At 44.1% G+C, this 20,345-nt stretch overlaps 1 protein-coding gene across 4 annotated transcripts in view; it reads right to left on the bottom strand.

Moving 5' to 3' along the window:
* LOC3291381 (MOXD1 homolog 2) overlaps positions 1 to 20,345 on the bottom strand; it is a 78,305-nt gene that overhangs the window by 10,777 nt on the left and 47,183 nt on the right. For all 4 annotated transcript variants that reach the window (XM_061658250.1, XM_061658252.1, XM_061658251.1 and 1 more), the window contains 5 exons: positions 19,574 to 19,846; positions 12,852 to 13,031; positions 7,179 to 7,700; positions 6,939 to 7,101; positions 6,606 to 6,741 (listed from right to left, as the gene is read on the bottom strand). In XM_061658250.1, coding sequence (XP_061514234.1) covers positions 6,606 to 6,741; positions 6,939 to 7,101; positions 7,179 to 7,700; positions 12,852 to 13,031; positions 19,574 to 19,846 — 1,274 coding nt within the window. The remainder of the gene's footprint in view (positions 1 to 6,605; positions 6,742 to 6,938; positions 7,102 to 7,178; positions 7,701 to 12,851; positions 13,032 to 19,573; positions 19,847 to 20,345) is intronic.

The following is a 20,345-nucleotide window of genomic DNA, read 5'->3' as shown; positions in this document are numbered from 1 at the left end:
CGATCGATTATCGTTTGAAGCAGTTTTATTCTATCGTATCAGTTTAAAAGCGGATACAGCTACTTTGACATTGCATACCTTTGGGCGCTAAGTATTTTACATTGCACACCTCTAGGCGCAGACAGGGATTAAGTATATTGGTAGTGTCAATAGCATTTGCAAAATGACACACCAATGGAACAATCCTCGACGGACGACGGCTTAGAGGTAGAGAAACTAACTAAGTGAAAAGCGATTTCAGTTCTGTTTGTCAAACTTTTGCAAAAGTAAAAAATATTACTTTTCGATTCATTCAGAAACAAATGTATATGATATTTTGTAGAAAGAATTTAAACCAATATTTATCTATTGGGATTAAAACATTTCACTTCAATTTAAGCTTTTTTAGGCAAAATAAATGAACCATTTATGCCATCTTTTGCATCATTTTTCTACTATTGCAGAGCAAAACTGTTACTACATAAAAGCATTTTCGTAACTCTGGACTTCAAACAGCTGTAAAAGTTTCCCTGCTCTATCTGCCAACGATTCCAATCACCTGCTGTAGGTGAAAGTGTAACCACTCCACCGAACCAACTGCTAACGATCCAGGTGAACTCGAGGTCCATTAGTGTTTTAAAACATCACACACACACCCACATACAAACACACCAACATGCTTTGCAAGTGTGAATAGCTCGCTTAACCATCTACTGCGAATCCTCTTAAAACAATAACCATCGCACCCTCATAGAAGCACTTTTCGCCCCGCGGAAAAAAAGGATTAAACTTTGGCACCGAAGCAAAATGCCATCGCTCAGAGCGTGATCAAACTTTTGCTTACGGTTTGGCGGCTAACCGTTGAGTTTTCGATGTTTTAATTAAAATCACTCCACCGGGAGCCGTTTCGCTCAGTGTGGGGTGTGTGTGTGTGTGTGTGTGTGTATTATTCGTTCGAAATGCCATTAACGGAGCACAACGGGGACACATTAAAATGGGAAGCCGGGGCGGAGTAAGCTACTGTCCTTGGCCCTGTCATTCAGCGGGTTTGTCTTGTCTTATTCAATTTCGCCGACAACACGCGCAGCGTCTTGTAACACGAAAGATGCATTAAAACACGGGGTGACAACACCGTAGAAACAGGGGAGTGTATGTGTAGGTTTGTGTGTGTGGTTGATGATTATATCCCCTTCGAGAAAACCCCCAATCAGCTGCAGCAGCAATGGCGAGACATTTCCGGGAACATTGTCGTTATTGATGGTGCGACAAACCGGTGCTAATCCGGCAGGACGAGGGTCGAGTAAAGCGAGCGGGAAGGAAATGGTTGATCGAGAAGACGTAAGACTCCCACCGGGATTTCTGTGGGATTTTCAGTTGCAAATCCTTTTTGCCTCCTCCATTTCAGACACATCCTGAACGGCCGGTACGGGTTTGCCGGTTAGCATCAGGTGCAAGCTGGCACAGTTCTCCCCTCTCGAGCTAATGTTACGACTCGCTCTGCTTCCCTCCGATATATTATGTGTGCACTGCAAACGTGTTGCAAACTGTATCGCCTGACGGGTGTGTATTGTTTAGGGCGAAGCACGAAGCAATGAAGGGGAATGATAAATAGTGCGAAAACCGTACACAGGCAAAAGTTCTCAGGTGCAAATTATTTCATGCCTTTCCCACGGCATACATTCCCTCGTATCGTTTTCGTTGTTGCTTTTTCTCCTAATAAGTTTCTGCCGTGCCGCCAACGATAGCAAGGGGAGAGCACAGTGTTTAATGTTTTTATTAGTGTTGCATACTTCCTTAAACAAACAGCACCACTTCGTGGTGAGTGCTGCTTGTGTGGCATGGCAATGATTGTAGGAAACGGATGAAAAATGGATGAGGAAAAACAGTGGAAACGATTTTCTCATGTTTGTTTTATCATAGAGTTTCCAATGTGCAGGAAAAACAACGTTAGATATGTTAAAATGCACTGCTACAGTGAGCTGTTGCTTTAAGGCTAAATATCGTTTTTCTATAGTTTTATAACATGTTTTTACTTTTTTTTCAATTATTTCTGTTTGCGTTCCTTCCACCAACTTTTTGAAAAATCATTTCAAGGAAATCGGTCAAACTGCAAAAATGCCTTTGCTATCTTTTTTTCAAAGCTCTATCGAACAATTTGAAACATTTGACATATCAGCCTAAAGTTATGCAATGCTCAACACAAATGAGCTGTTGTAAGAGAGTAACTTTATCTTTGTTTTCAACCAGAATTGAAACTATATTGCTTTATATTTAGCAAACCATCATTCACCGTAAAAAAAAATCGTTAAGAACAAATGATCTCTTCGTACATCACTTTAAAACACGTTCCAAAATTATGCTCGTGAATAAATATGCTTCATTATATTTATTACGTTTCTTACACCTCACTACTGCTTATTGCACTTCTTCACCATAAAGCTGCAATCCAAAACTATTGTTGAATCATTTATAATCTTAAAATACGGCTCCATAGTTACATTACCAAGTCTAAAACGCATCCTCCATCGAGTAAGGGCAACGCAGACAGTCAAGTTAAAAAAATGAAATTTTCATTACACGATCGAATAACAGGCATAATGGGAATACGATTTTTTCCATTTTGCTGCTACTCATTTACGTCATTTTTTTCCTTATAAAATTTTCATAATTTTCACTTTAATTCTCGCGACGCTTGGTGGGGCGAAAAAAAAAAAGAACGAACTAGCAAACCTCATTTGGTTTCATTCCATTTTGCATCCTTCATTTCACGACCACTGTTCATTCGGAGTGTTTGCAGCGTTCGCATCGAAGCGTGATGAAGATAACGACAGCATTATTGCATGGCACCAAGGGGGGGGGGGGGGGGGGGGGGGGAACACAAAACAGGACGTTGAAGTATCCCGATGCATTGTGAGTGACTGTGTTTTGCATCAAACATTGCCATCATCCCAGTGCGGTTGACAGTGGCCACAAAACTATAAACAAGATAAGTTTCCTCCCGTTTGGCCTTTTTTGTATTTATTCTCGCTCGGTTGGGATGCTGTGTCAAAATGACTCTTTTCTGTATGCGGAGAATGCAACCCCCGAGAAGGAGATGGAGTGGGTTTGGCAAAACAAAAATTGACGCGCCCATAACAAAGGTTTTGTGTTCGTTTTTTTTTTTTAAAGTGCCGTGATGGATTCAACGCGGAAATAATGTTTTTATTTGTGTTTGCTTTTGCGACCGGGCGGTCAGATGAAAAGATGGCTCAACGTTTGTTCACTGCTCTCCATTTTGTTTCATTTGGTATCACCTGAGCAACTTTGTGCAAAAATGGCAAGAGCAATATCGTACCATTGATGAAGGGAACTCCAAAGCGTCACCGGTAGCCAGGAAGTAAAATGTAATATCTCATCAGCGCATCAGCGACACGGCAAAGGTGCATTTCGGCGGAAAACCGGAGCAATGCAATGAGGATGAAAATCATTTACGCTGATGTGCGTTTTTATTTGGTAATGTATTAAAACGGACACTACAATCATCACCTTGAAGCGATACACACAACGAAGCAACAAAACAGTGAAACGTGCACTGAGCAGCCAAAAAACGAGAGCTATCATTAAAATTTAATGAGATTTTTCCATTTCCCTTTTTTCTGTTCTTTTCTTTTTACATTCAATGAACGATCCATCACCTTCGTTTGCTGACGGTTCGCCGTGGAAACGTAGTGCCAAACGAAGATGTAATAAGAAGGCAAAAAAAAGGAAGCAGGAACCAGACAAAGTAGATAGATTGAAACAAAGATTTCGTGGTTCGCCAGTTTTGGGGCCAGGTGGAAGAGGCTTTTATTTTCCAACGTTTTTATATTTTCGTTCGTTTTTGCCACTTCGGGGAAAGCAATTCCGCGTGGAACAGTTTATGTGGCCACATTTTACGTTCATTATTTAGAAAGAACTAAGAATGAAGGTGCATCAGGCTTCAGCAGCCGGTGAAGTATGAGACTGAACTGAATAGTGACGTAGAATAAGGAGGCGCCTCTAGAGGTAACGAAAAACCCCATGTTTTTTTTCAGTTCTTGGACTAGTTGATAGGAAAGATCGTCTCAGGTGGACCGCAAAGCTTTTTAAAGAAATTAAACACTAGCAAAGAATGTGGTCAGAGTGTGAAGCTGAACTCTCTCCAAGGTGCTCGAGAGTATATAAGGAAACTGGAATACGACACGGAAACGGAACCATGTGCAAGATAAAAAACAGAACAATAGTACGAGCAATTCATTTATACACCGTAAACAGGGCCGTTTACTGTGGTGGAATTTTAAAATGCGATAGAAAAGCATTCGAAGCGATGAGGCTTGGCAAGGGGTGGTATAGAAATTACTTCACAAATTCCAAGCCCACGACACTCACACGCATTCCTGCGATGAAAGGATCGAAACGAGTGAGGCAAGCTGAAAGAAACGAAAAAATGAGAGAAAATGGAAAAGTCATCCCCCACAGGGAGTCGCCCGCATCGGGAGCGATAAAGGCATTCCTTTATCGTCACACAATTTTCATACTTTTCAAACACTTCGGTCTCTATCTGTAGTATTTTTTTCGGTTGCGGTCGATTGTTTTGTGGTGACCGGAAATTGGGGAAGCCAGAAACAATCTGAACCAGAAAATACAAAAAAAGGTTCTTGTCCTGTTTTTATGTTTTGCCGCTGTATCCTTCCATTTTCCATTTCCACTTTTGCCGATCGTGAAGGCAGGGCCAAGAAGACTTTTAAAGTTTCTAACAGCAGCTGTTCTTGAGGGTTGTCCTTTTCTCTGATAATACACCTCATTAGGCTACTTCGTTACACAGTTGAGCAGTAAAGGGTTCGATAATCGATATAGTGCGGCCTGCTTCCAGTTCGATCGATTTCCGCGAAGGAAATCGGGCCAGTTTGTGTGTGTATCAATTTTGAGAAAAAAATAATTCTGCTCACGTTTTCTCCGCTTTTATCATTTCAACCTTTTGCAAGAAAATGACCGATTGGCAAGAAATTATCATTAACCATGCGGACGGAGGTGGGTCGTCTTTCCTCTCCCTTGAGAGGGGTTTCCTTTTCAAGCACGCCGCTGACAAAAGGCTTGAATTTTAAGAATGGCTCGTAGTCGGTGTATCGCCTTTTTACGAATAGCAGAAGGAACGGGACTTTGTCCAACATTCATTTAATGTCGGGACTTAAGTGGAACAATGGTGGTACAAATTAAACGTCATCCTCTGACAACCCTTTAAGCGCCGGGATATTCGGTAAGGAAAAGGGATGTTTTATTATGCGTAGCATGAGTTCGGGAAGCGAATGTTTCACCTTAACGGAAGGTGTGCCATCTCGTTTTGCAGGAAATGGATTGGACAAAGATTCAAATGAATGGTTGAGTCTTGGGCGGAATTTTGAAAGATAATATTGTGGATCGAATTCCAGTCTTTCCGTCATTACTGTGGAAAACAGTTCGGCGTAATCTTTCAAACAATATTGAGGTATATTTAGAAAGATACAATACCGGTTGAGTAGCAATCACTAACATCTAAGTGTTGTTAGAATTTAAAGAGTGATAACAAGAAACTATTGAAGTTTCCAATTTGTATGATTCTGTCTGTCGATTCTTATTGTTCAAAATTTGTTGAAATCATTTTCTATTAGAATTCTATTGCAATTGTAATTGTTATAACATAATTCAGTACCAAATAATTGAGTCTTGCATAGATCGCATTACTTTGATTTCATAAGGTGTGAGATTCTTCAAAAACAAAAACAAACGCAAATATCCCAACAGTGGCTATGAATTCATCAACGGTAAATACACTGCTCTTTTTACAGCTGTCAAACCTTTCATATCAGTATGATTTACATACCAGAGTTTAAGACTACAGTTAACAGGACTAGATGTACTGAGGCCCTTATTGGAAAGCCTTGAAATTGTAGTTTATTTTGAATTTGTAGAATAACCAATAGCAGAATACAAAGTTCTGCGTTTGACGAGCTCATCCTCTCTATGGTAAGACCTCACGAAATAATTCTGGGATCGCAAAACCAAAAATTTTGGTAAGGCATATCAAGATATTTCACATGTACATGACTTTTGAAAAACAGTTAGGCATAGAGTACACAGAGCTGTCTGGTAAGATCACCGATGACGTATTTGTCTGAACCCAAATGGACCACATTTTGTTTATTGCACTTAAAAAGCATGTTCTTGACACAGACAAACAGCTATTCAATAGCATTTGTAATATCTATAGCTCGATGTGATTCGAATTCGATCAAGTTTAGCGTCGTCATGCAATCGAAATGTCAAATGCAACCCCACTGACACTGACATCAAACGGCAACGACCCAAAACCGTTACCAACCCATCGTAAGTAACAACTGCATCAGTAAATAAGAGCAATCAGCAAGAAACCATTAAAACACTGTACTCCATTGAGACGCTATGAAATGAACAAGCAGGCAGTAACTCCCACCGCTGGTCCTTTAAAGCTCGACGACTACCCACACAGCATCCGGCGAAGGCGGACTTAACGTCAGTCGCTCGTTTCTTGCAGCTCTTCTTTTAACGATTCTACAACCCACACACATACACACACAGAAGCGTCTTAACACGTCGGCACAGAGGATACTTACGAGGCGAGCTCCTCGATGCCCAGCGAGTGCAGCACGGTCGGCAGACTTGGCAGCGAATGGCACGATGTCAGCTCGCGCTGACGAGGGTAGTACAGTGTCAGGATGAGACAGATTTCCTCCCGGGTCGTCATGCCACCTGTAAGTCACCGTGGAAAGAAGCGTACATCATTTCAGCAAAGCTGCCCCGTCACAAGACAATGTCGGTCGGTTGGTGGCTGTCCGGTTTTGCGGTGGCCCACAAGCCAGCCCACAAGCAGACAACACAAAACGAACCGGGACAAACGCCGCCAACGCCAGTAAAGTGTGACAGCCACACCGGGCGGGTTCACTTACCGAGCGTGATGGATTTGCGGGACGAGCTGTCATAGATACATTCCGCAACGAGACTGTCACCTGGCAGTACCCGCGTCGGTACGGTTAGCCGCCGGTAGTCCTGGTAGCTTGGATCGATGTTTGTGTCACGCATGATCGGTGGCAGCTCGGCGTTTCCTCGCATCTGTTTGGAAAGCCAGTTCAGATTGTGTGAATGTTCAAGAAATTGGGAGAGAGAAAAAAAAACCAGCTAACTCCTACCTGGCGCAGCGTGACCTGTCGTCCAATGAGATGCGTGCGGCTCATCACCGCAAAGATGTTGATGCCGTCGCGCGGAAACGCGTGCTGCGTGCAGGCCCCAATGCAGTGGCCCTGCGAGACGACCTTCTCCTGTCGCGGGGGTATAATGTGGCGCCAGTTCGGATCCAACCCAACGGACAGTACGCCGGCATCATGCTGGCGTAGCTTGCGCGTGTAGTACAGCTTCAGGCCCGAGTTGTCCACCATCTGTTGCTCCATCGCGATACTGTCGTCCCCGTCGTCCTGCTCACCGTCCTCGCCGTGCTCGGTGCTGGCCGACACTGCCAGCGGGTCGCTGTCTTCCGCTGGCTGTGGTTCGCGCGATTTAATGCCCATGTTGCGCTGCTGCTTGCTGAGATTCTTCCGATAGAACGGCGAGAAGTCGTACGTGTAGTCGGGATAGTTGTAGTGCGTCTCGAGCATGTAGTACGTGGCCTGGTGCGATTCGAGCGGGTAGCCCGCTTCGGGTGGGAAGGTGAAACCCTGCGCGAAGAGAGAAGGAGAAGGAGGGGAAATTAGAGGGTTGCATGGGGAGCATATTTTGAAAGCGAGCTATCCACACATCCACCGCTTGTTGCAAGTGGCGTAATGACACACAGCGCTTCGTCAGTAACAAGGTTTGTCTGTGCCTCATTTTTAGAGCATCCAAGACGCATAAGCTGCTACATAAATCTTTACCCAGCCCTGGCTGGTTTGGCTGGTTGGTGCAAACGGCCACGGATGGGGTTTATAGCTGCTCAGGAGCGAGAGTTTTATGACAGTGGCGCGCATCATCCCACCGTTTTCACTATTCCTAGTGCCAATTCCAGACCTATAAACTCGGCGCGGAACAATGGCTCGGTAATAACGCCTCGGTAAGCGTGCACCGTGCATGACGCGGTTCTTACGTCGTCATCGTCGTAAAAGTCACACCGTACAGCTCGATTTGCTGCTACTGTTTTCTTGTAGAATGCCACTCCCTCCTAGATGCGAATCCGATGCGAGACACTAGCTCCACACCGACCTGTCCCTGGGTTCGTGTACACCGCCTGCACACATCATAAATGGACCTTTTGCGCGACGACCCATAACCACTATTCGTAGTGTGTAGTGCGCGAATAATGCGATAAATTACACCTCTTTTACAGAAAATCCAACCCCCAGCTACTACTGCTGAACGTGACGAAGCGAAGTCTTCGCACCTAGACAGCTCACCTGCTGCAAATGTGGGTGCTCGGCTCTAAGCTTGACTCGCTTTTTTCCCTCTCTTCTCTGCGGTGCGAAGAACCTGACGACGGAAAATCAGTTCACGCCCGCTCGCGATGACACAGCAAAGCACGGCGAGCGCGTCCCGTCCGAACGCGAAATTCATTACATTCCATCACATTCAAATTGAATTGGCAATTGGCAAATTTATTCTATCGTGTAATTTAATTTATTCGCTTCTTGTTCGCAGTTCTCGGTTCGGTGTCCTCCCCGTTCCTGCCCCTCCCAATCGACGCCTTTCGTTGTGCCAGTAGGAAGCACCAGGCGACACCAGCAGCGAGTAAAGAAAGAGTGGAGCACCCAACGGCGCTAAAGCTTAAGCTTGCCTGGATGTGGCAGGTCGGAACGCTTTTGCGTGTGTTTGTGTGCTTTGGCTGAAGTTTTGTTCTACTTTTTGTGTAGTCTTCCAGTGAGGCTCACACTTTTTTTTTTGCTCAATGTCTTTGCTTTCAATGCCTTCCCTTTTCTTTGGCAATAAGCGGCACAAATTCAATCAGCCATTTGTCGATTTGTTTTCTCGCCCTTTTGTTCCCTGTACCGCGCGTTTCTGGTGTTGGCTTTGGCTTGAGATGGGTGCTGATGGCGGGGGATTTTTTTTCCTCTCCGAAGCAGTTATGCTCATTTTGATTTGTTCTGTGTTCTGTTCTGCGGTACTGTTTGCTTTCAATCAGTAGATTTATTCGGCATTTATTAAAGCTTGCGTTTGTTTGAGGGAGAATACTTTAAGTAAAATGAATATCTTGTCAGTTAGCCTTCCTTTTGTATGGAAAAATAGCAAATTAATCTATACCTAGGTACACAGCATGAAATGTTATTGATCATGAACAATTGTTCAAAATAATATAATAACACGCGAAGCATTACTGAGAGTACATGGATGTTTTGAGAACATTATTCAAACATTAACTTGAATATTCAAATCCAACAGTTGTGCCCGTTTAATATTGGCTCTTACTCATCTATTTTTCTCTCTCAGGCACACTCTAAGGCATCATTTTTTGACTCTAGGTCTATTGTTTTGTTTATAAAATTTAACCTTATGTCTAAAACTGTGTGTTCAGAAATAATGGAATTTAGTTTAAGTAGTTAATGGGGCCGGTCTGGTGGTACAGTCATCAACTCGTACGACTTTAACAACACGCCCGTCATGGGTTCAAGCCCCAAATAGACCGTGTCCCCATACATAGGACTGACTATCCTTCTATGGTAACAATAAGTCACTGAAAGCCAAGCTTACTTCACTAGTGGGTAAAGGCAGGCCTTGACCGACAGCGGCTGTTGTGCCAAAGAAGAAGAAGAAGAAGATAACAGATCAGAAAAATATGTGAAACTTCATTAGTTTGTTGATTTTTTTTTACAATATAAACAATCAAACTACACGACTGTTTCACCTAAAATTTAAATACAAAATTAAGTTAATGCGTATGATAATTACAAACATCACATCTCCAATACTCTCTTCTAGTGATGGGTAAAGTTGGCAAAAAACTGGAGTCGACTTCGATCCGAATCTGATAAATTCGGAATCGGCTCCGGAAGCTAGATCCGCGCTGCAATATCCGGAGTCGTTCGGAATCGTCCGGAGTCGTCCGGAGTCGTTCGAAGTCGCCCAGAGTCGTTCGGATTCGTCCGTAGTCGTTCAGAGTCATCCGGAGTTGTCTGGAGCTTTCCAGAATTGGCTGCAGACGGAGTCTTCCGGAGTCATCTGGAGTCGGCCGAGGTCGGTTTGTATAGGAAGTGCACGCGCAAAATGAAAGACAAAAAACACAACGAAAGGACATGTCTGATCACAAGCACATTAAACCACACGGCTTCTATTGACTCCGACCAACTCCGATTCCAAACGACTCCGAACGACTCCGGACGACTCCGAACGACTCCGGGCGACTCCGAACGACTCCGGGCGACTCCAGACAACTCCGGACGACTCCGACTCCGGGCGACTCCGGACGACTTCAAACGACTCCGCACGACTCCGAACGACTCCGCACGACTCCGGACGAATCCAACTCCGGGCGGATCTAGTGGTTCCATTTTGCCAGAGTCGGAATCGGACTAACAATAGTCGGAGTCGGATCGGAGTCGTGGGTGCGCTCCATACAGCACATCACTACTCTCTTCCAAACATAAGTCCTCCTTAAGCGCCTAAAAGTATGCCGTGATTCAACTCAGCTCAATTACTGAACGAATTGTGCGTCTCCATTGATCATTTCCATGCGAACAATTTCAGTAGCTTCTAAAAAATGTCTTGAATTTCCATATCCATGGAATAAATTATACATCTAATAAAAATATTCAAAGCTTTTTATAGTGATAAAACACTGCATTTAAGCATTATTTTGGGGGAAAAAACATCAACTTTCAGCAATCATATCTGATGACCAAATATTCCTGAACTTTTCACCATTGGAGCTAGTTCATTACAAAACGACATACCGGGTTATTTTGTTGATCTATGATGCCCAGAACATGGGAGTGAATGTTGTCATTTACCCGCGGAATAGAATAATATTTTGTTTTCTTTATGCTAATAAGTGTTGCGCCTTTTACATGAAACAAAAACATGACACCAACACAAATGCATTTCCGCTTACAACCCGGGTTTGCAGCCCGATTGCAGTACGCTGGAACTCATTTCCAACTGCGACATGTTCATGTGAACGGTGGTGTGCATTTTTTTCCCTCACCCACGCCGCACACAGCAAGCTCCCATCAATGCCAGCTGCGTTGGGCAGTTGAATTGCTGTACATTGCAGTACTAAAAAAAACGACAAGCAAACATACCACCACAGCTGGGGGAAAAGACAACAAACAAATGAAGAGGAAAAATGTTGACACAGTGCAAAATGTAATATGTTTCTCGGTAATGGTTTTTAGCATAAACATAACACATTTTACATCCACACAACGAGCTCGACTGGTTGCTGGTAAACTATTACATTCAGTGCTAGCTAACTCATCCCCCCTACGTGTATTGTTTGCGCGTTGTTAAACCATTTTTCGGTAAAATTTTGCTGGCTGACCCGGAATGCCAGCTTATCTGACAACAACGGGCGCAAGCTTTTTGTTGCTGGAGGTTGGTGCTGGGATGGTTTTTGTTTGGCAGTTTCATTAACAATCCTTGTTACACGCCATTGTCATCCACCTGCTATGCTGCGTTTTCCACCATCCTCCCATCCTCACACAGCGGCATCCTCTATTTGTTTATTTTCTATTTCCCTCCGTAGCACAACAAGAACAGAACACATTTGGCACGTTTGAATAAAAAGAAAGCACACTAAAACATCACACACACAACTAACTTGCATGCCTTTGGGAGGGGGCGCCATCGCTTTGTGACCTAATTTTAACCCCCCAGTCCCGCTGGCAGCAATATATTAGCAACCGGGAGCACGTTTCAGCGCACGATCCGTGAAAGAATCGTGCACACCATGGCGCGCCAAAAAGCAATCGCGCACAGCGCAGCTTCAAAGCCGGGAAGAGCACGGCGGTCGGACGCACGGCCGGGGGAAACGGGAGGCGTAAAATCACTGATCCAGCAGTGCGTAAATGTTCGCTTTCATGTTTTGCTGCATCAGTTGCTGGCGGGTTTGAGCGTTTCCTTCTCTTTTTTTGGTATATCTCGCTGTCGGTGAGCCGTTTACCTTTGCGTTCTGCTTTCATCCGTGACACCAGGACACAACTAAAACACACACACACACCGACGGTGGAAAAAAAATCATTCTAAACTGGGTTGCCTTTTTATGTTTCATTTTCGCTGCTGGGAGTGAAATGAAAGAACATTTCTCCGTACTGAGAAGGTGCTTTTTTCTGTGCGCCCTTTTTTTCCTCTCTTCAAGCTTCAAACCGTCGTTTCGAATGTTAACACCCATGGGAGCAAAAAAAGCACGCACACATACACTCGCACAGAAAAAGCCAGTGCTAAGGTCCTGTGCTAGTTGCTGTAAAATAGCGTACAAAATAGCTTTTCAGCAAACGATCCCCGGACAAATGAAAATGCGGGCAAAGCCATGCCAACATCGACGGAAGAAAGCCGTAACCGTTAGTTAATTAGCGGGCGGAAAATGAGAGTGACTTTTGTCACCTACACAAACACGCTCCGGCAACGGGCTTCTTTCTTTCCTCATTTCTTACTACGTTTAATGTACATTTTCATTTCCGCTTCGCTTTTTTTGCGTTTTGTTCTTTTCCTGCTCCGACAGCGAACTGTTATGCAGACTTTCTCGGTTGGAAATGCTCAGTGGAAGCAAATCAGAAGCAAAAAATCTGTGGTGGTTTAATAAAAAGCTCTGAACAACCGGTCGGCTCTGTTGTTGCGAGGCCAACCCAGTGACTTCTTGAAATCCAACCAGCTTTCTTCCCCCCCCCCCCTTCCTGCCCGTTACTTACGTCAGATCCGCGGGCCCAATTAGCTACGACGGTGTTGCAGTGCATCGGTTGCAGCCGGAAGCAGGGCTGGCCGCGCTCGCGGGACAGTTGCTCCAGGTCCGGCGACAGCCCCTGGCACTCGTACAGGATGAGGTGGTTCAGGTAGAGGACGCTGGTGCTGGAATCGAACACTGGTTCGTACTGGAAGCAAAAAAGGGGAAAAAATGATAGATCAAACCCGCGGTCCAAAACAAAGCAATCAAAGCGGAAACGGTAATTGGTTTATGTAATGGAATTGCATTTGTGGAAATGCAAACAATTAAGGTTCTTTTACTGCAGAAATCAAAGTAATTTTTTTTAACAATTAAGTAGTAATTTTTCAAGCAAAAAGTCTTTGAGTTCAAATTATGATGTGGCTTTGAGTTAATTAACAAACAATATTTTTACTTCAATCAAATTTATTTTTTGTTTTTTTTTCCATACAGACCCTTAATAAACCTAGTTTTAGTTAAAGCTTGTATAAACTTATCTTCAATCGATATTTTTGATCGACTCAATTTTTGACCATTAGGCATGACTTAAAACATGCGTTTTCTTCGATGTTCTGGCATAAATGGGATTTAGATATAATTATTTATCGATTTGTTTAGTAGAGATTCAAGTCTATCATTTTATTTTTCATTTTAATAACATTTTGCTTTCTTTGTTTTCTTGATATTAACCTACCTAAGAATCAATTCTTGATCAAGATAGTAATAAATGCCGTGCAATAAGATCATTCGACAACATCAGTAGCCTACATGTTCGACACATGTCAACCGTAAGACGAGATTATTTTATTTTATTTTTTGAAAAATTGTATTCTCTTCCTTCGGTGATATTGTTTGTAATTTTGATACTAAGAAATTTTAGGAACTAATTCAGTTGCAGCTAAATTTGTTTGTTTGCAGAAGGATTATTTTTAAATAATATTTGAAAGATCAAATCTCAAATCATTCTTTAAAGAATCTTTTAATTTCTTGTTAAGGTTCCAGCTTTCACACAAAATTTTATTGTTCTCCTATCGAGAGACGAAAATCTTCCCAAAAATGCAGCAAGTTTATGAAAAGGCTCCTGTTACTTGCTAACTTGCTGGAAAGGTGTAAGCTACACTGTTCAATTTAATAACACAATTGTCTTCTTCCATTGCACAACTCGGATTCTTTACAGTTTGTTGTTGCAGTATTTACAAAACCAATTGGCTGCATAATCTTCTTCTTCTTCTTCTTTGGCTCAACAACCGTTGTTGGTCAAGGCCTGCCTGTACCACTTGTGGGCTTGGCTTTCAGTGACTAATCGATTTCCCCCCATAGCAGGATAGTCAGTCCTACGTATGGCGGCACGGTCTATTTGGGGATTGAACCCATGATGGGCATGTTGTTAAGTCGTACGAGTTGACGACTGTACTACGAGACCGGTTCAAGCTGCATAATACACAATATTAATAACATTTTATTTACATTTTTATCAGGTTCGGTCCCATGCTCCAGTCGTCAACTCGAACGACTCAATAACAACATGCCCGTCATGGGTTCAAGCCTAGAATGGACCGTCCCCCCGTAGCAAGGATTGACTATCCGGCTGCGTGGTAATGAATTAAGTCTCGAAAGCCTGTATAGGCCGGCATGTACGCGTAGGACGATACGCCAAATAGAAGAAGATTTACATCTTGTTGCATAGAAATGTGTTTGAATCCGTTTTGTTTTTGCAAAATTTTGCCAAACAGCAGAATCTGTGCCGAATCTGACAGTTGTGCTATCGAAGATGATAAACCCTGGTAATATCGCGCTATGGTATTAAAACTAATTATAAGCTCAAACCCACTAAGCACCCTTTCTATTCCGTATTCACAAGGAAACATTTCACACTAACTTGCTACATTTGCCTCATTCATACACACAAATGAAACATTAATGTACCCATTTTACACTGAGCCCAATCTCAATTGATAGATCTTGCATCAAACCGAAGCACAAAAACGAAACAGTCTTATAATCATTACTGCTTTAAATCTACTTCGGCTAGACAGATAGACAGATCATTGTTCCCACTCCGCTCTTCTAGAATCCGTTTTCGACTCCATACAACCCAAAGAGACATGCAACCGTCAACTATCAGTACGTCAATCGAGCGAAAGCCAGTCCCGGAGAAGGAGTGTGTGTGTGTGTGTGCAAGTACTATCAAACTCTTGCAGCAACTTGATAAATGGAGATAAGCTACCGGTAGATGCGAGAATTACGCCTTTTGCCGTTCGACAAAAAACCACCCCCCTTCACCAGAATGAAGTTATCCGTGCGCATCACCACCGAGGCCCGAGTGCGTCGAGCAACCGGGCCGGATAATGGTGTCACCTCATTTGCATAAAGTAGAGAAAGAAGACGTTCATGCGTGTGCCAGTAGGAGAGAAAAGGGTAGGAGGGGAGGGAAAAAGGTGGCAAACGAACTGACGGCAAATGGCTTAACACAGATCATTGCCGGGCACAGCGTGCGGTAGAGCGAACACAAGGCATCAACTTCCCGGCCAATCTTTGCGGGCGGGTGCGGGCAGCACGGCCGGAAGAAAATCTCAAACAGGCGCGATTGAGTGAATGATCTGAATACGGAGCCGGGTAGCGCAGCGGGCATTGGAATGTGGCGTCAAACCACCTCAAACTTGCCATTCCTGCGCCGCTTTCCTTTCGCCTGTGTGCGGCTGCGATTGAGATTGATGAATATTCTCGTCGCATACAGCACCAGCGACCGAGTTGCAGCGAGTGTCAGAAGCCGTCGGAAAAGAGCTTGTCAAAGCACAAATGCCAACACATACACACACACACACACATAGAAATACAAAGACAGGCAATGGCATCTCTCAAGACTGGGGTGACATTTTGCGAAGAGTGATTTGATCGATCAACTATCGATTCCTGTGAATGCCTTCAGCATGGTTGGGTCCTCGCCTTCTTCACGGCGCTAGCAACTGATTGTGCTGATGAAGAGTTGTTTAACAGGGCGAAATAAACACTGCTGTTTGTGTTCGTGCTCGTTACGGGGGAGAAAAGTAAAGAGTGCCTGCCAACAGAAAAAGGACGTCTCAGCTTCTCAAGACGGTTGCACACAAAAATATATATAAATGGATACATCACCCTCTCGCACCGAGATTGTGCGTTCATCGTGCACACAAAAATCCCTTCCAAAAGCCAACATTCTATTATGCAAGCATTAAGCAAACGAACAGCGATTTTTAATGTCCACACGTTTTGCGCTTAATTTCTAATTAACGTTCGCAGGGGAAGCTACAACAGGAAAGAACGGCCTCAAAAAAGGGTGGAAGTTGACAATCGAGCAGATCAAATTACGAAATCCCACTGTCCTGTCGTCCCTATTTTGCATCTTCCCCATTGCTCGACAACTTGAACTCATTCTTTCGTTGCCTCAGAGGAAAAAACCAAACTTTGGCACACATTTACAGCACGCGGTGCCGCCCTCTTCCTTTTCAAACCCGTGCTCACTTGCGGCTCCCTCGAGTGGTTTCAAATAATTCATTTTGTACACCGCGGGTTCGTGGCATTAATTCCCACCGGGGACGTCGCTTCCTGCTGCGCTATCTGAAAGAAATGAGAGCGCGATACGACCGTACTTGGTGGATGCAGATTCCTTCGAAAGGGGATTTGCTTTCGTATTGCGTGCATGCCCAGATCATCTTACAGTGCGCGAGCTACAGCCATGATCCTGGCACGTATCTCGTCCCGGACCCGCCCCGCTTTCAATCAAACCCAATCGCCACCAACACAATGGCTTTCGCTTTTCACCAGATTTATTTTTATTATTTTTTCAAGACTTTATTCCCCTTTCTCGAACGACCTCTTGCGACGTTTAATTCGTCGTTGATTTTTGGAAAGATTATTACAACGTACCCCCGGACGACCAAATATTTGCCCAGACGAAACAATAAAGGCCCTAGTTGGGTGCGTTTATTCCTCTTTCTCGATGATACACCATTCCTAGCTCGAAGGAATCCCGAGGGAACGATTCCTTTCCAATAGGGTGACCCTGTTTGTACGCGCACAAAGAAGCTTCAGGGTACGAAGATTGCTGTTGTTCAAAATAAAATATTTGCTTTCACCAACAAAACGCTATTCGGTGAGGTGAGTTTTACGAAAATATTTCTCCACGTTTTAGTTCCACGTTTCACAGCAGAAAAATTGCGCTTGGAGCCTGCCGTCGCTGGAAGCAAGTGTCATTGTGATGCGATTAAAATTAGGGTTCTGGTGAGTGCTAGGTCTTCTACCAGCGCTGGCGTGCGATGAAAAAGGGATAAAGAATTTGCTACCCCGACACCCCAAACGAGGGCGAGACGTATTGGTTCCGGTTGGGAGTTGTAATGAAAGTTTGCACTTTCCGGCTGCATAAACGTCATCCGCCTCCGGTGTAGCCTTTCCATCTTTGGCGTGGCTTTGTATTGGAGTAGACAGAGCAAAACGCAAAAAAGCAAGAAGAGCTAGCACAGGATATCAACGATTCGGCTTGACGAGAATATCCTTGGAATAAACTGCCTCAGGAATGAAGCGATGTATTCTGAGGCAAGGATATCTCCTCCGTCTCCAAAAAAGAAATCTCTTTCAAAATTCCTTTTTGTTTCAGTTTTACCCCCACTCCCGCCCAAAGTCCCAAATCAACAGACATCATGTCAGCAGAACGATCCCGAACGACTCGACAGTCTATCACGGTCGCAAATCGCAAATGCTGCTTGCCCCCCCGAGTTACGGGGGAAATATTTTCCAATCAATTTCCCACCCACCGCCAACCCAACCTCCTACTGGTGCTACATTGCCTTGCAGTTGTCCTTACACCCCGTTGTACACACTTCAAAACATCCGGATGCATATGTTGCTTCACCACACTTCACCTCATCGCACCCGAACTCGGGCGTTGGATTTGTGAAGGAAACGAACTTCAAGCACACACGTTCCACAGTTTCGTTTTCGTGTTCTGTCTTGCAAAAAAACGTCACCCGCACCCGAAAACGTAAACGTGAGGAAATGATTTTTTTACAACTTTCTTATCTTTCAAACCTGCCCTGCCGCCCTGCCCAACTGGATTTCAACTTCCAACTGGAAGTATTCTGCTGACGAAACCATTTCTCATGCCCGCAGCCTCACGAACGACGTTGTCGTCGTCGTCTGGACAGGAAGGAGTCGTCCGCGGCACAAAGACACATAAAAAATGTCCAACACTTTCAGTTCGAATCGTTTGACGGTTTTTACTTCTTCTTCTCGGGAGTGGAGGAGGAAAAAAGAAACCCTGCAAACGGAATGGAAGATTTCTCCATCCAAGTCTCGAACCCGGGGAAATGTGTTACGTGTGTTCCACGCTTCCACGTCATCAATATATCACCATAATGATAACGGAAATTGGAAGTGTACACCCATCACGTGTCGGTGGTGCCGGGCACACAGTTCCAATTTATACACATTATAAATAAATTTTCCATTCCTCTTTTTGGCAAGCGGCAGCTTTTATCGCCCCGGAAGGTTGGCTCGCAAAAAGCAACAAAACGATGGAAGGTAGAGACGGTGGGGACATATTACACCACTTGAAATCACTTTATAGTAGTAATCATCGTGGTTGGAGGGGTTGCTCCTAACACAAACGCTGTTTTCCAGCAGAAGGTGGTAAAATAATCCGAAAGAAATTCTTCCCCAAATGGATGGGTACGCTCCCGGCAGCGCGGGAAATGTGTAATATTTATCACGCCACCGAGAAAAGAACGGGTGATAGGAGCAGGAATCGAGCAGGAATGCTGAATGCACACATCCTTACACCGACGCTCAGATCGATGAAGATGTATTAGCATCCATTCCGGCGCGGTAAACCACGATGATCTGACGATAATTCCAGGCATGCACACACTCTGCAACTCGTTCCGATCCAGACCAAAACCAAGGGGTTTAGGGCAAAAAAAAAAAATTGAAAGCATGTTCAATGTGTTTCCGCCACGCTTTCACGCCTCCTCAACGGGTTAGAGGTTCTTTAAAAATCTTCCACCATTAATATTATTTCGTGACGGTTTGCTATGGCGTGCCAAAGCGGCCGGGGTTTCCCTCTCCTCACATTTGATGGAATTTCCTTTCAGCCGAGGCGAGAGAATGCTTATTGATGCTGCCATTCCGACCCAACAGTGGGCGCTCGCTCTCTGCTCGGGCTTCGAGAACGTCAAAAAGAATAGCCCGAAATCCCGATTTTGTTGCACCGGCAAACGCTCCTCGCTGTTCCCACCGCCGACCGGGAACGGCCGCGGTTGACCGACGCGCTAAATTGAATGAAATTCGGTTCCGGAAATTGAACGTGGGTGCCTTTTCTCCCGCACACACACTCTTACTGGCACCGGAAATAGTTGACCATTTTTCGCTCCAGTTGACAGTGGCGGTGACGCTGGGTGCCATTTGTTTTGTTGCCTGGAGCGAGTCCAGCTGCTGCTGCAGCTGGTGTTAATGCTCTGGTGGCAAGTGTGGCTTTTCCTATTATTTTTTGTTGTTGCTGCTTTGTACTTTCAACCAAAACCACCAAAGATGGGTGGAAAATTGCTTTCAGAAATTCTAAACCAACGCCACATTCTATTGATGGTATGGAGTTTTACCCTCCCAACGATTGAGTACACTAATGCTTCGAAGCTACTATGTACCAAACGCTGCTTTACTTTTCCCTCTCCCCTCTCTACTTACCCGCACGAGGTGATGCTTTTGGGCAAAGTCGTCCAGCTTGAAGATTTTGCACCAGTACAGACTTTCGTCGCTATCCGGCAGCTCGACGTCTTCGTTGCGCAGCTCGAGTATGCTGACGCTCGGTGCGTTCGACAGCTCGTCCTGGGCCGAGCGCTGCGTCAGGAAGATCGAGCGCGACCCCTTGAAGGCCACGAGCGGCTGGGGCAGGGGAGCGTTCGGGCCCGAGCGGGGCTTTTCCTTCGAGTACAGGAAGAGGACGCGCATCGTGTCGTTCTGAAAAGAAGGTACATCATAAGAAACAATTATTAAAATTTAATCTGTGATGGTAGTGAAACTTTCATGAAATTTTATTATTGCTTTTAATAGATTGTTTTTAAACTTTGAGATCAAACGTCAATTTTGTTACAGTTATCGTCGCATTTGAATAAAAAAAAGCATTCGATAAATAAAAAATGGAAATTGAATCGTGTATGATTCGTTCATCCTTTATCCATCAATCCAATGAAGAATTCAATAAGAACAATGTTAGAATCTTAAACAGCTAACCAGAAATTTGATTAGAAGAAAATGGCGCAAAAAACATGAAATCTGTTAGAATCAAGAATAAAAATGACAACATTCTATAAAAAATAAGCCAAAACAAAATTTATGTTTTAATAAATTATTCGCTTAAAGTGTTTGAATAACACAAAAAATAAACGAGAATCGCACATCTGAGATCTCGGGAAGGATCTCTGTTGGAATTTGGGCTTATAATTGATTATTCGAATAT

Source organism: Anopheles gambiae, chromosome 3, assembly GCF_943734735.2.
Source record: "Anopheles gambiae chromosome 3, idAnoGambNW_F1_1, whole genome shotgun sequence".
NCBI lineage: Eukaryota > Metazoa > Arthropoda > Insecta > Diptera > Culicidae > Anopheles > Anopheles gambiae.
The sequence above is the reverse complement of the archived record's forward strand: the minus strand, read 5'-3'. Positions and strand labels throughout refer to the sequence as shown.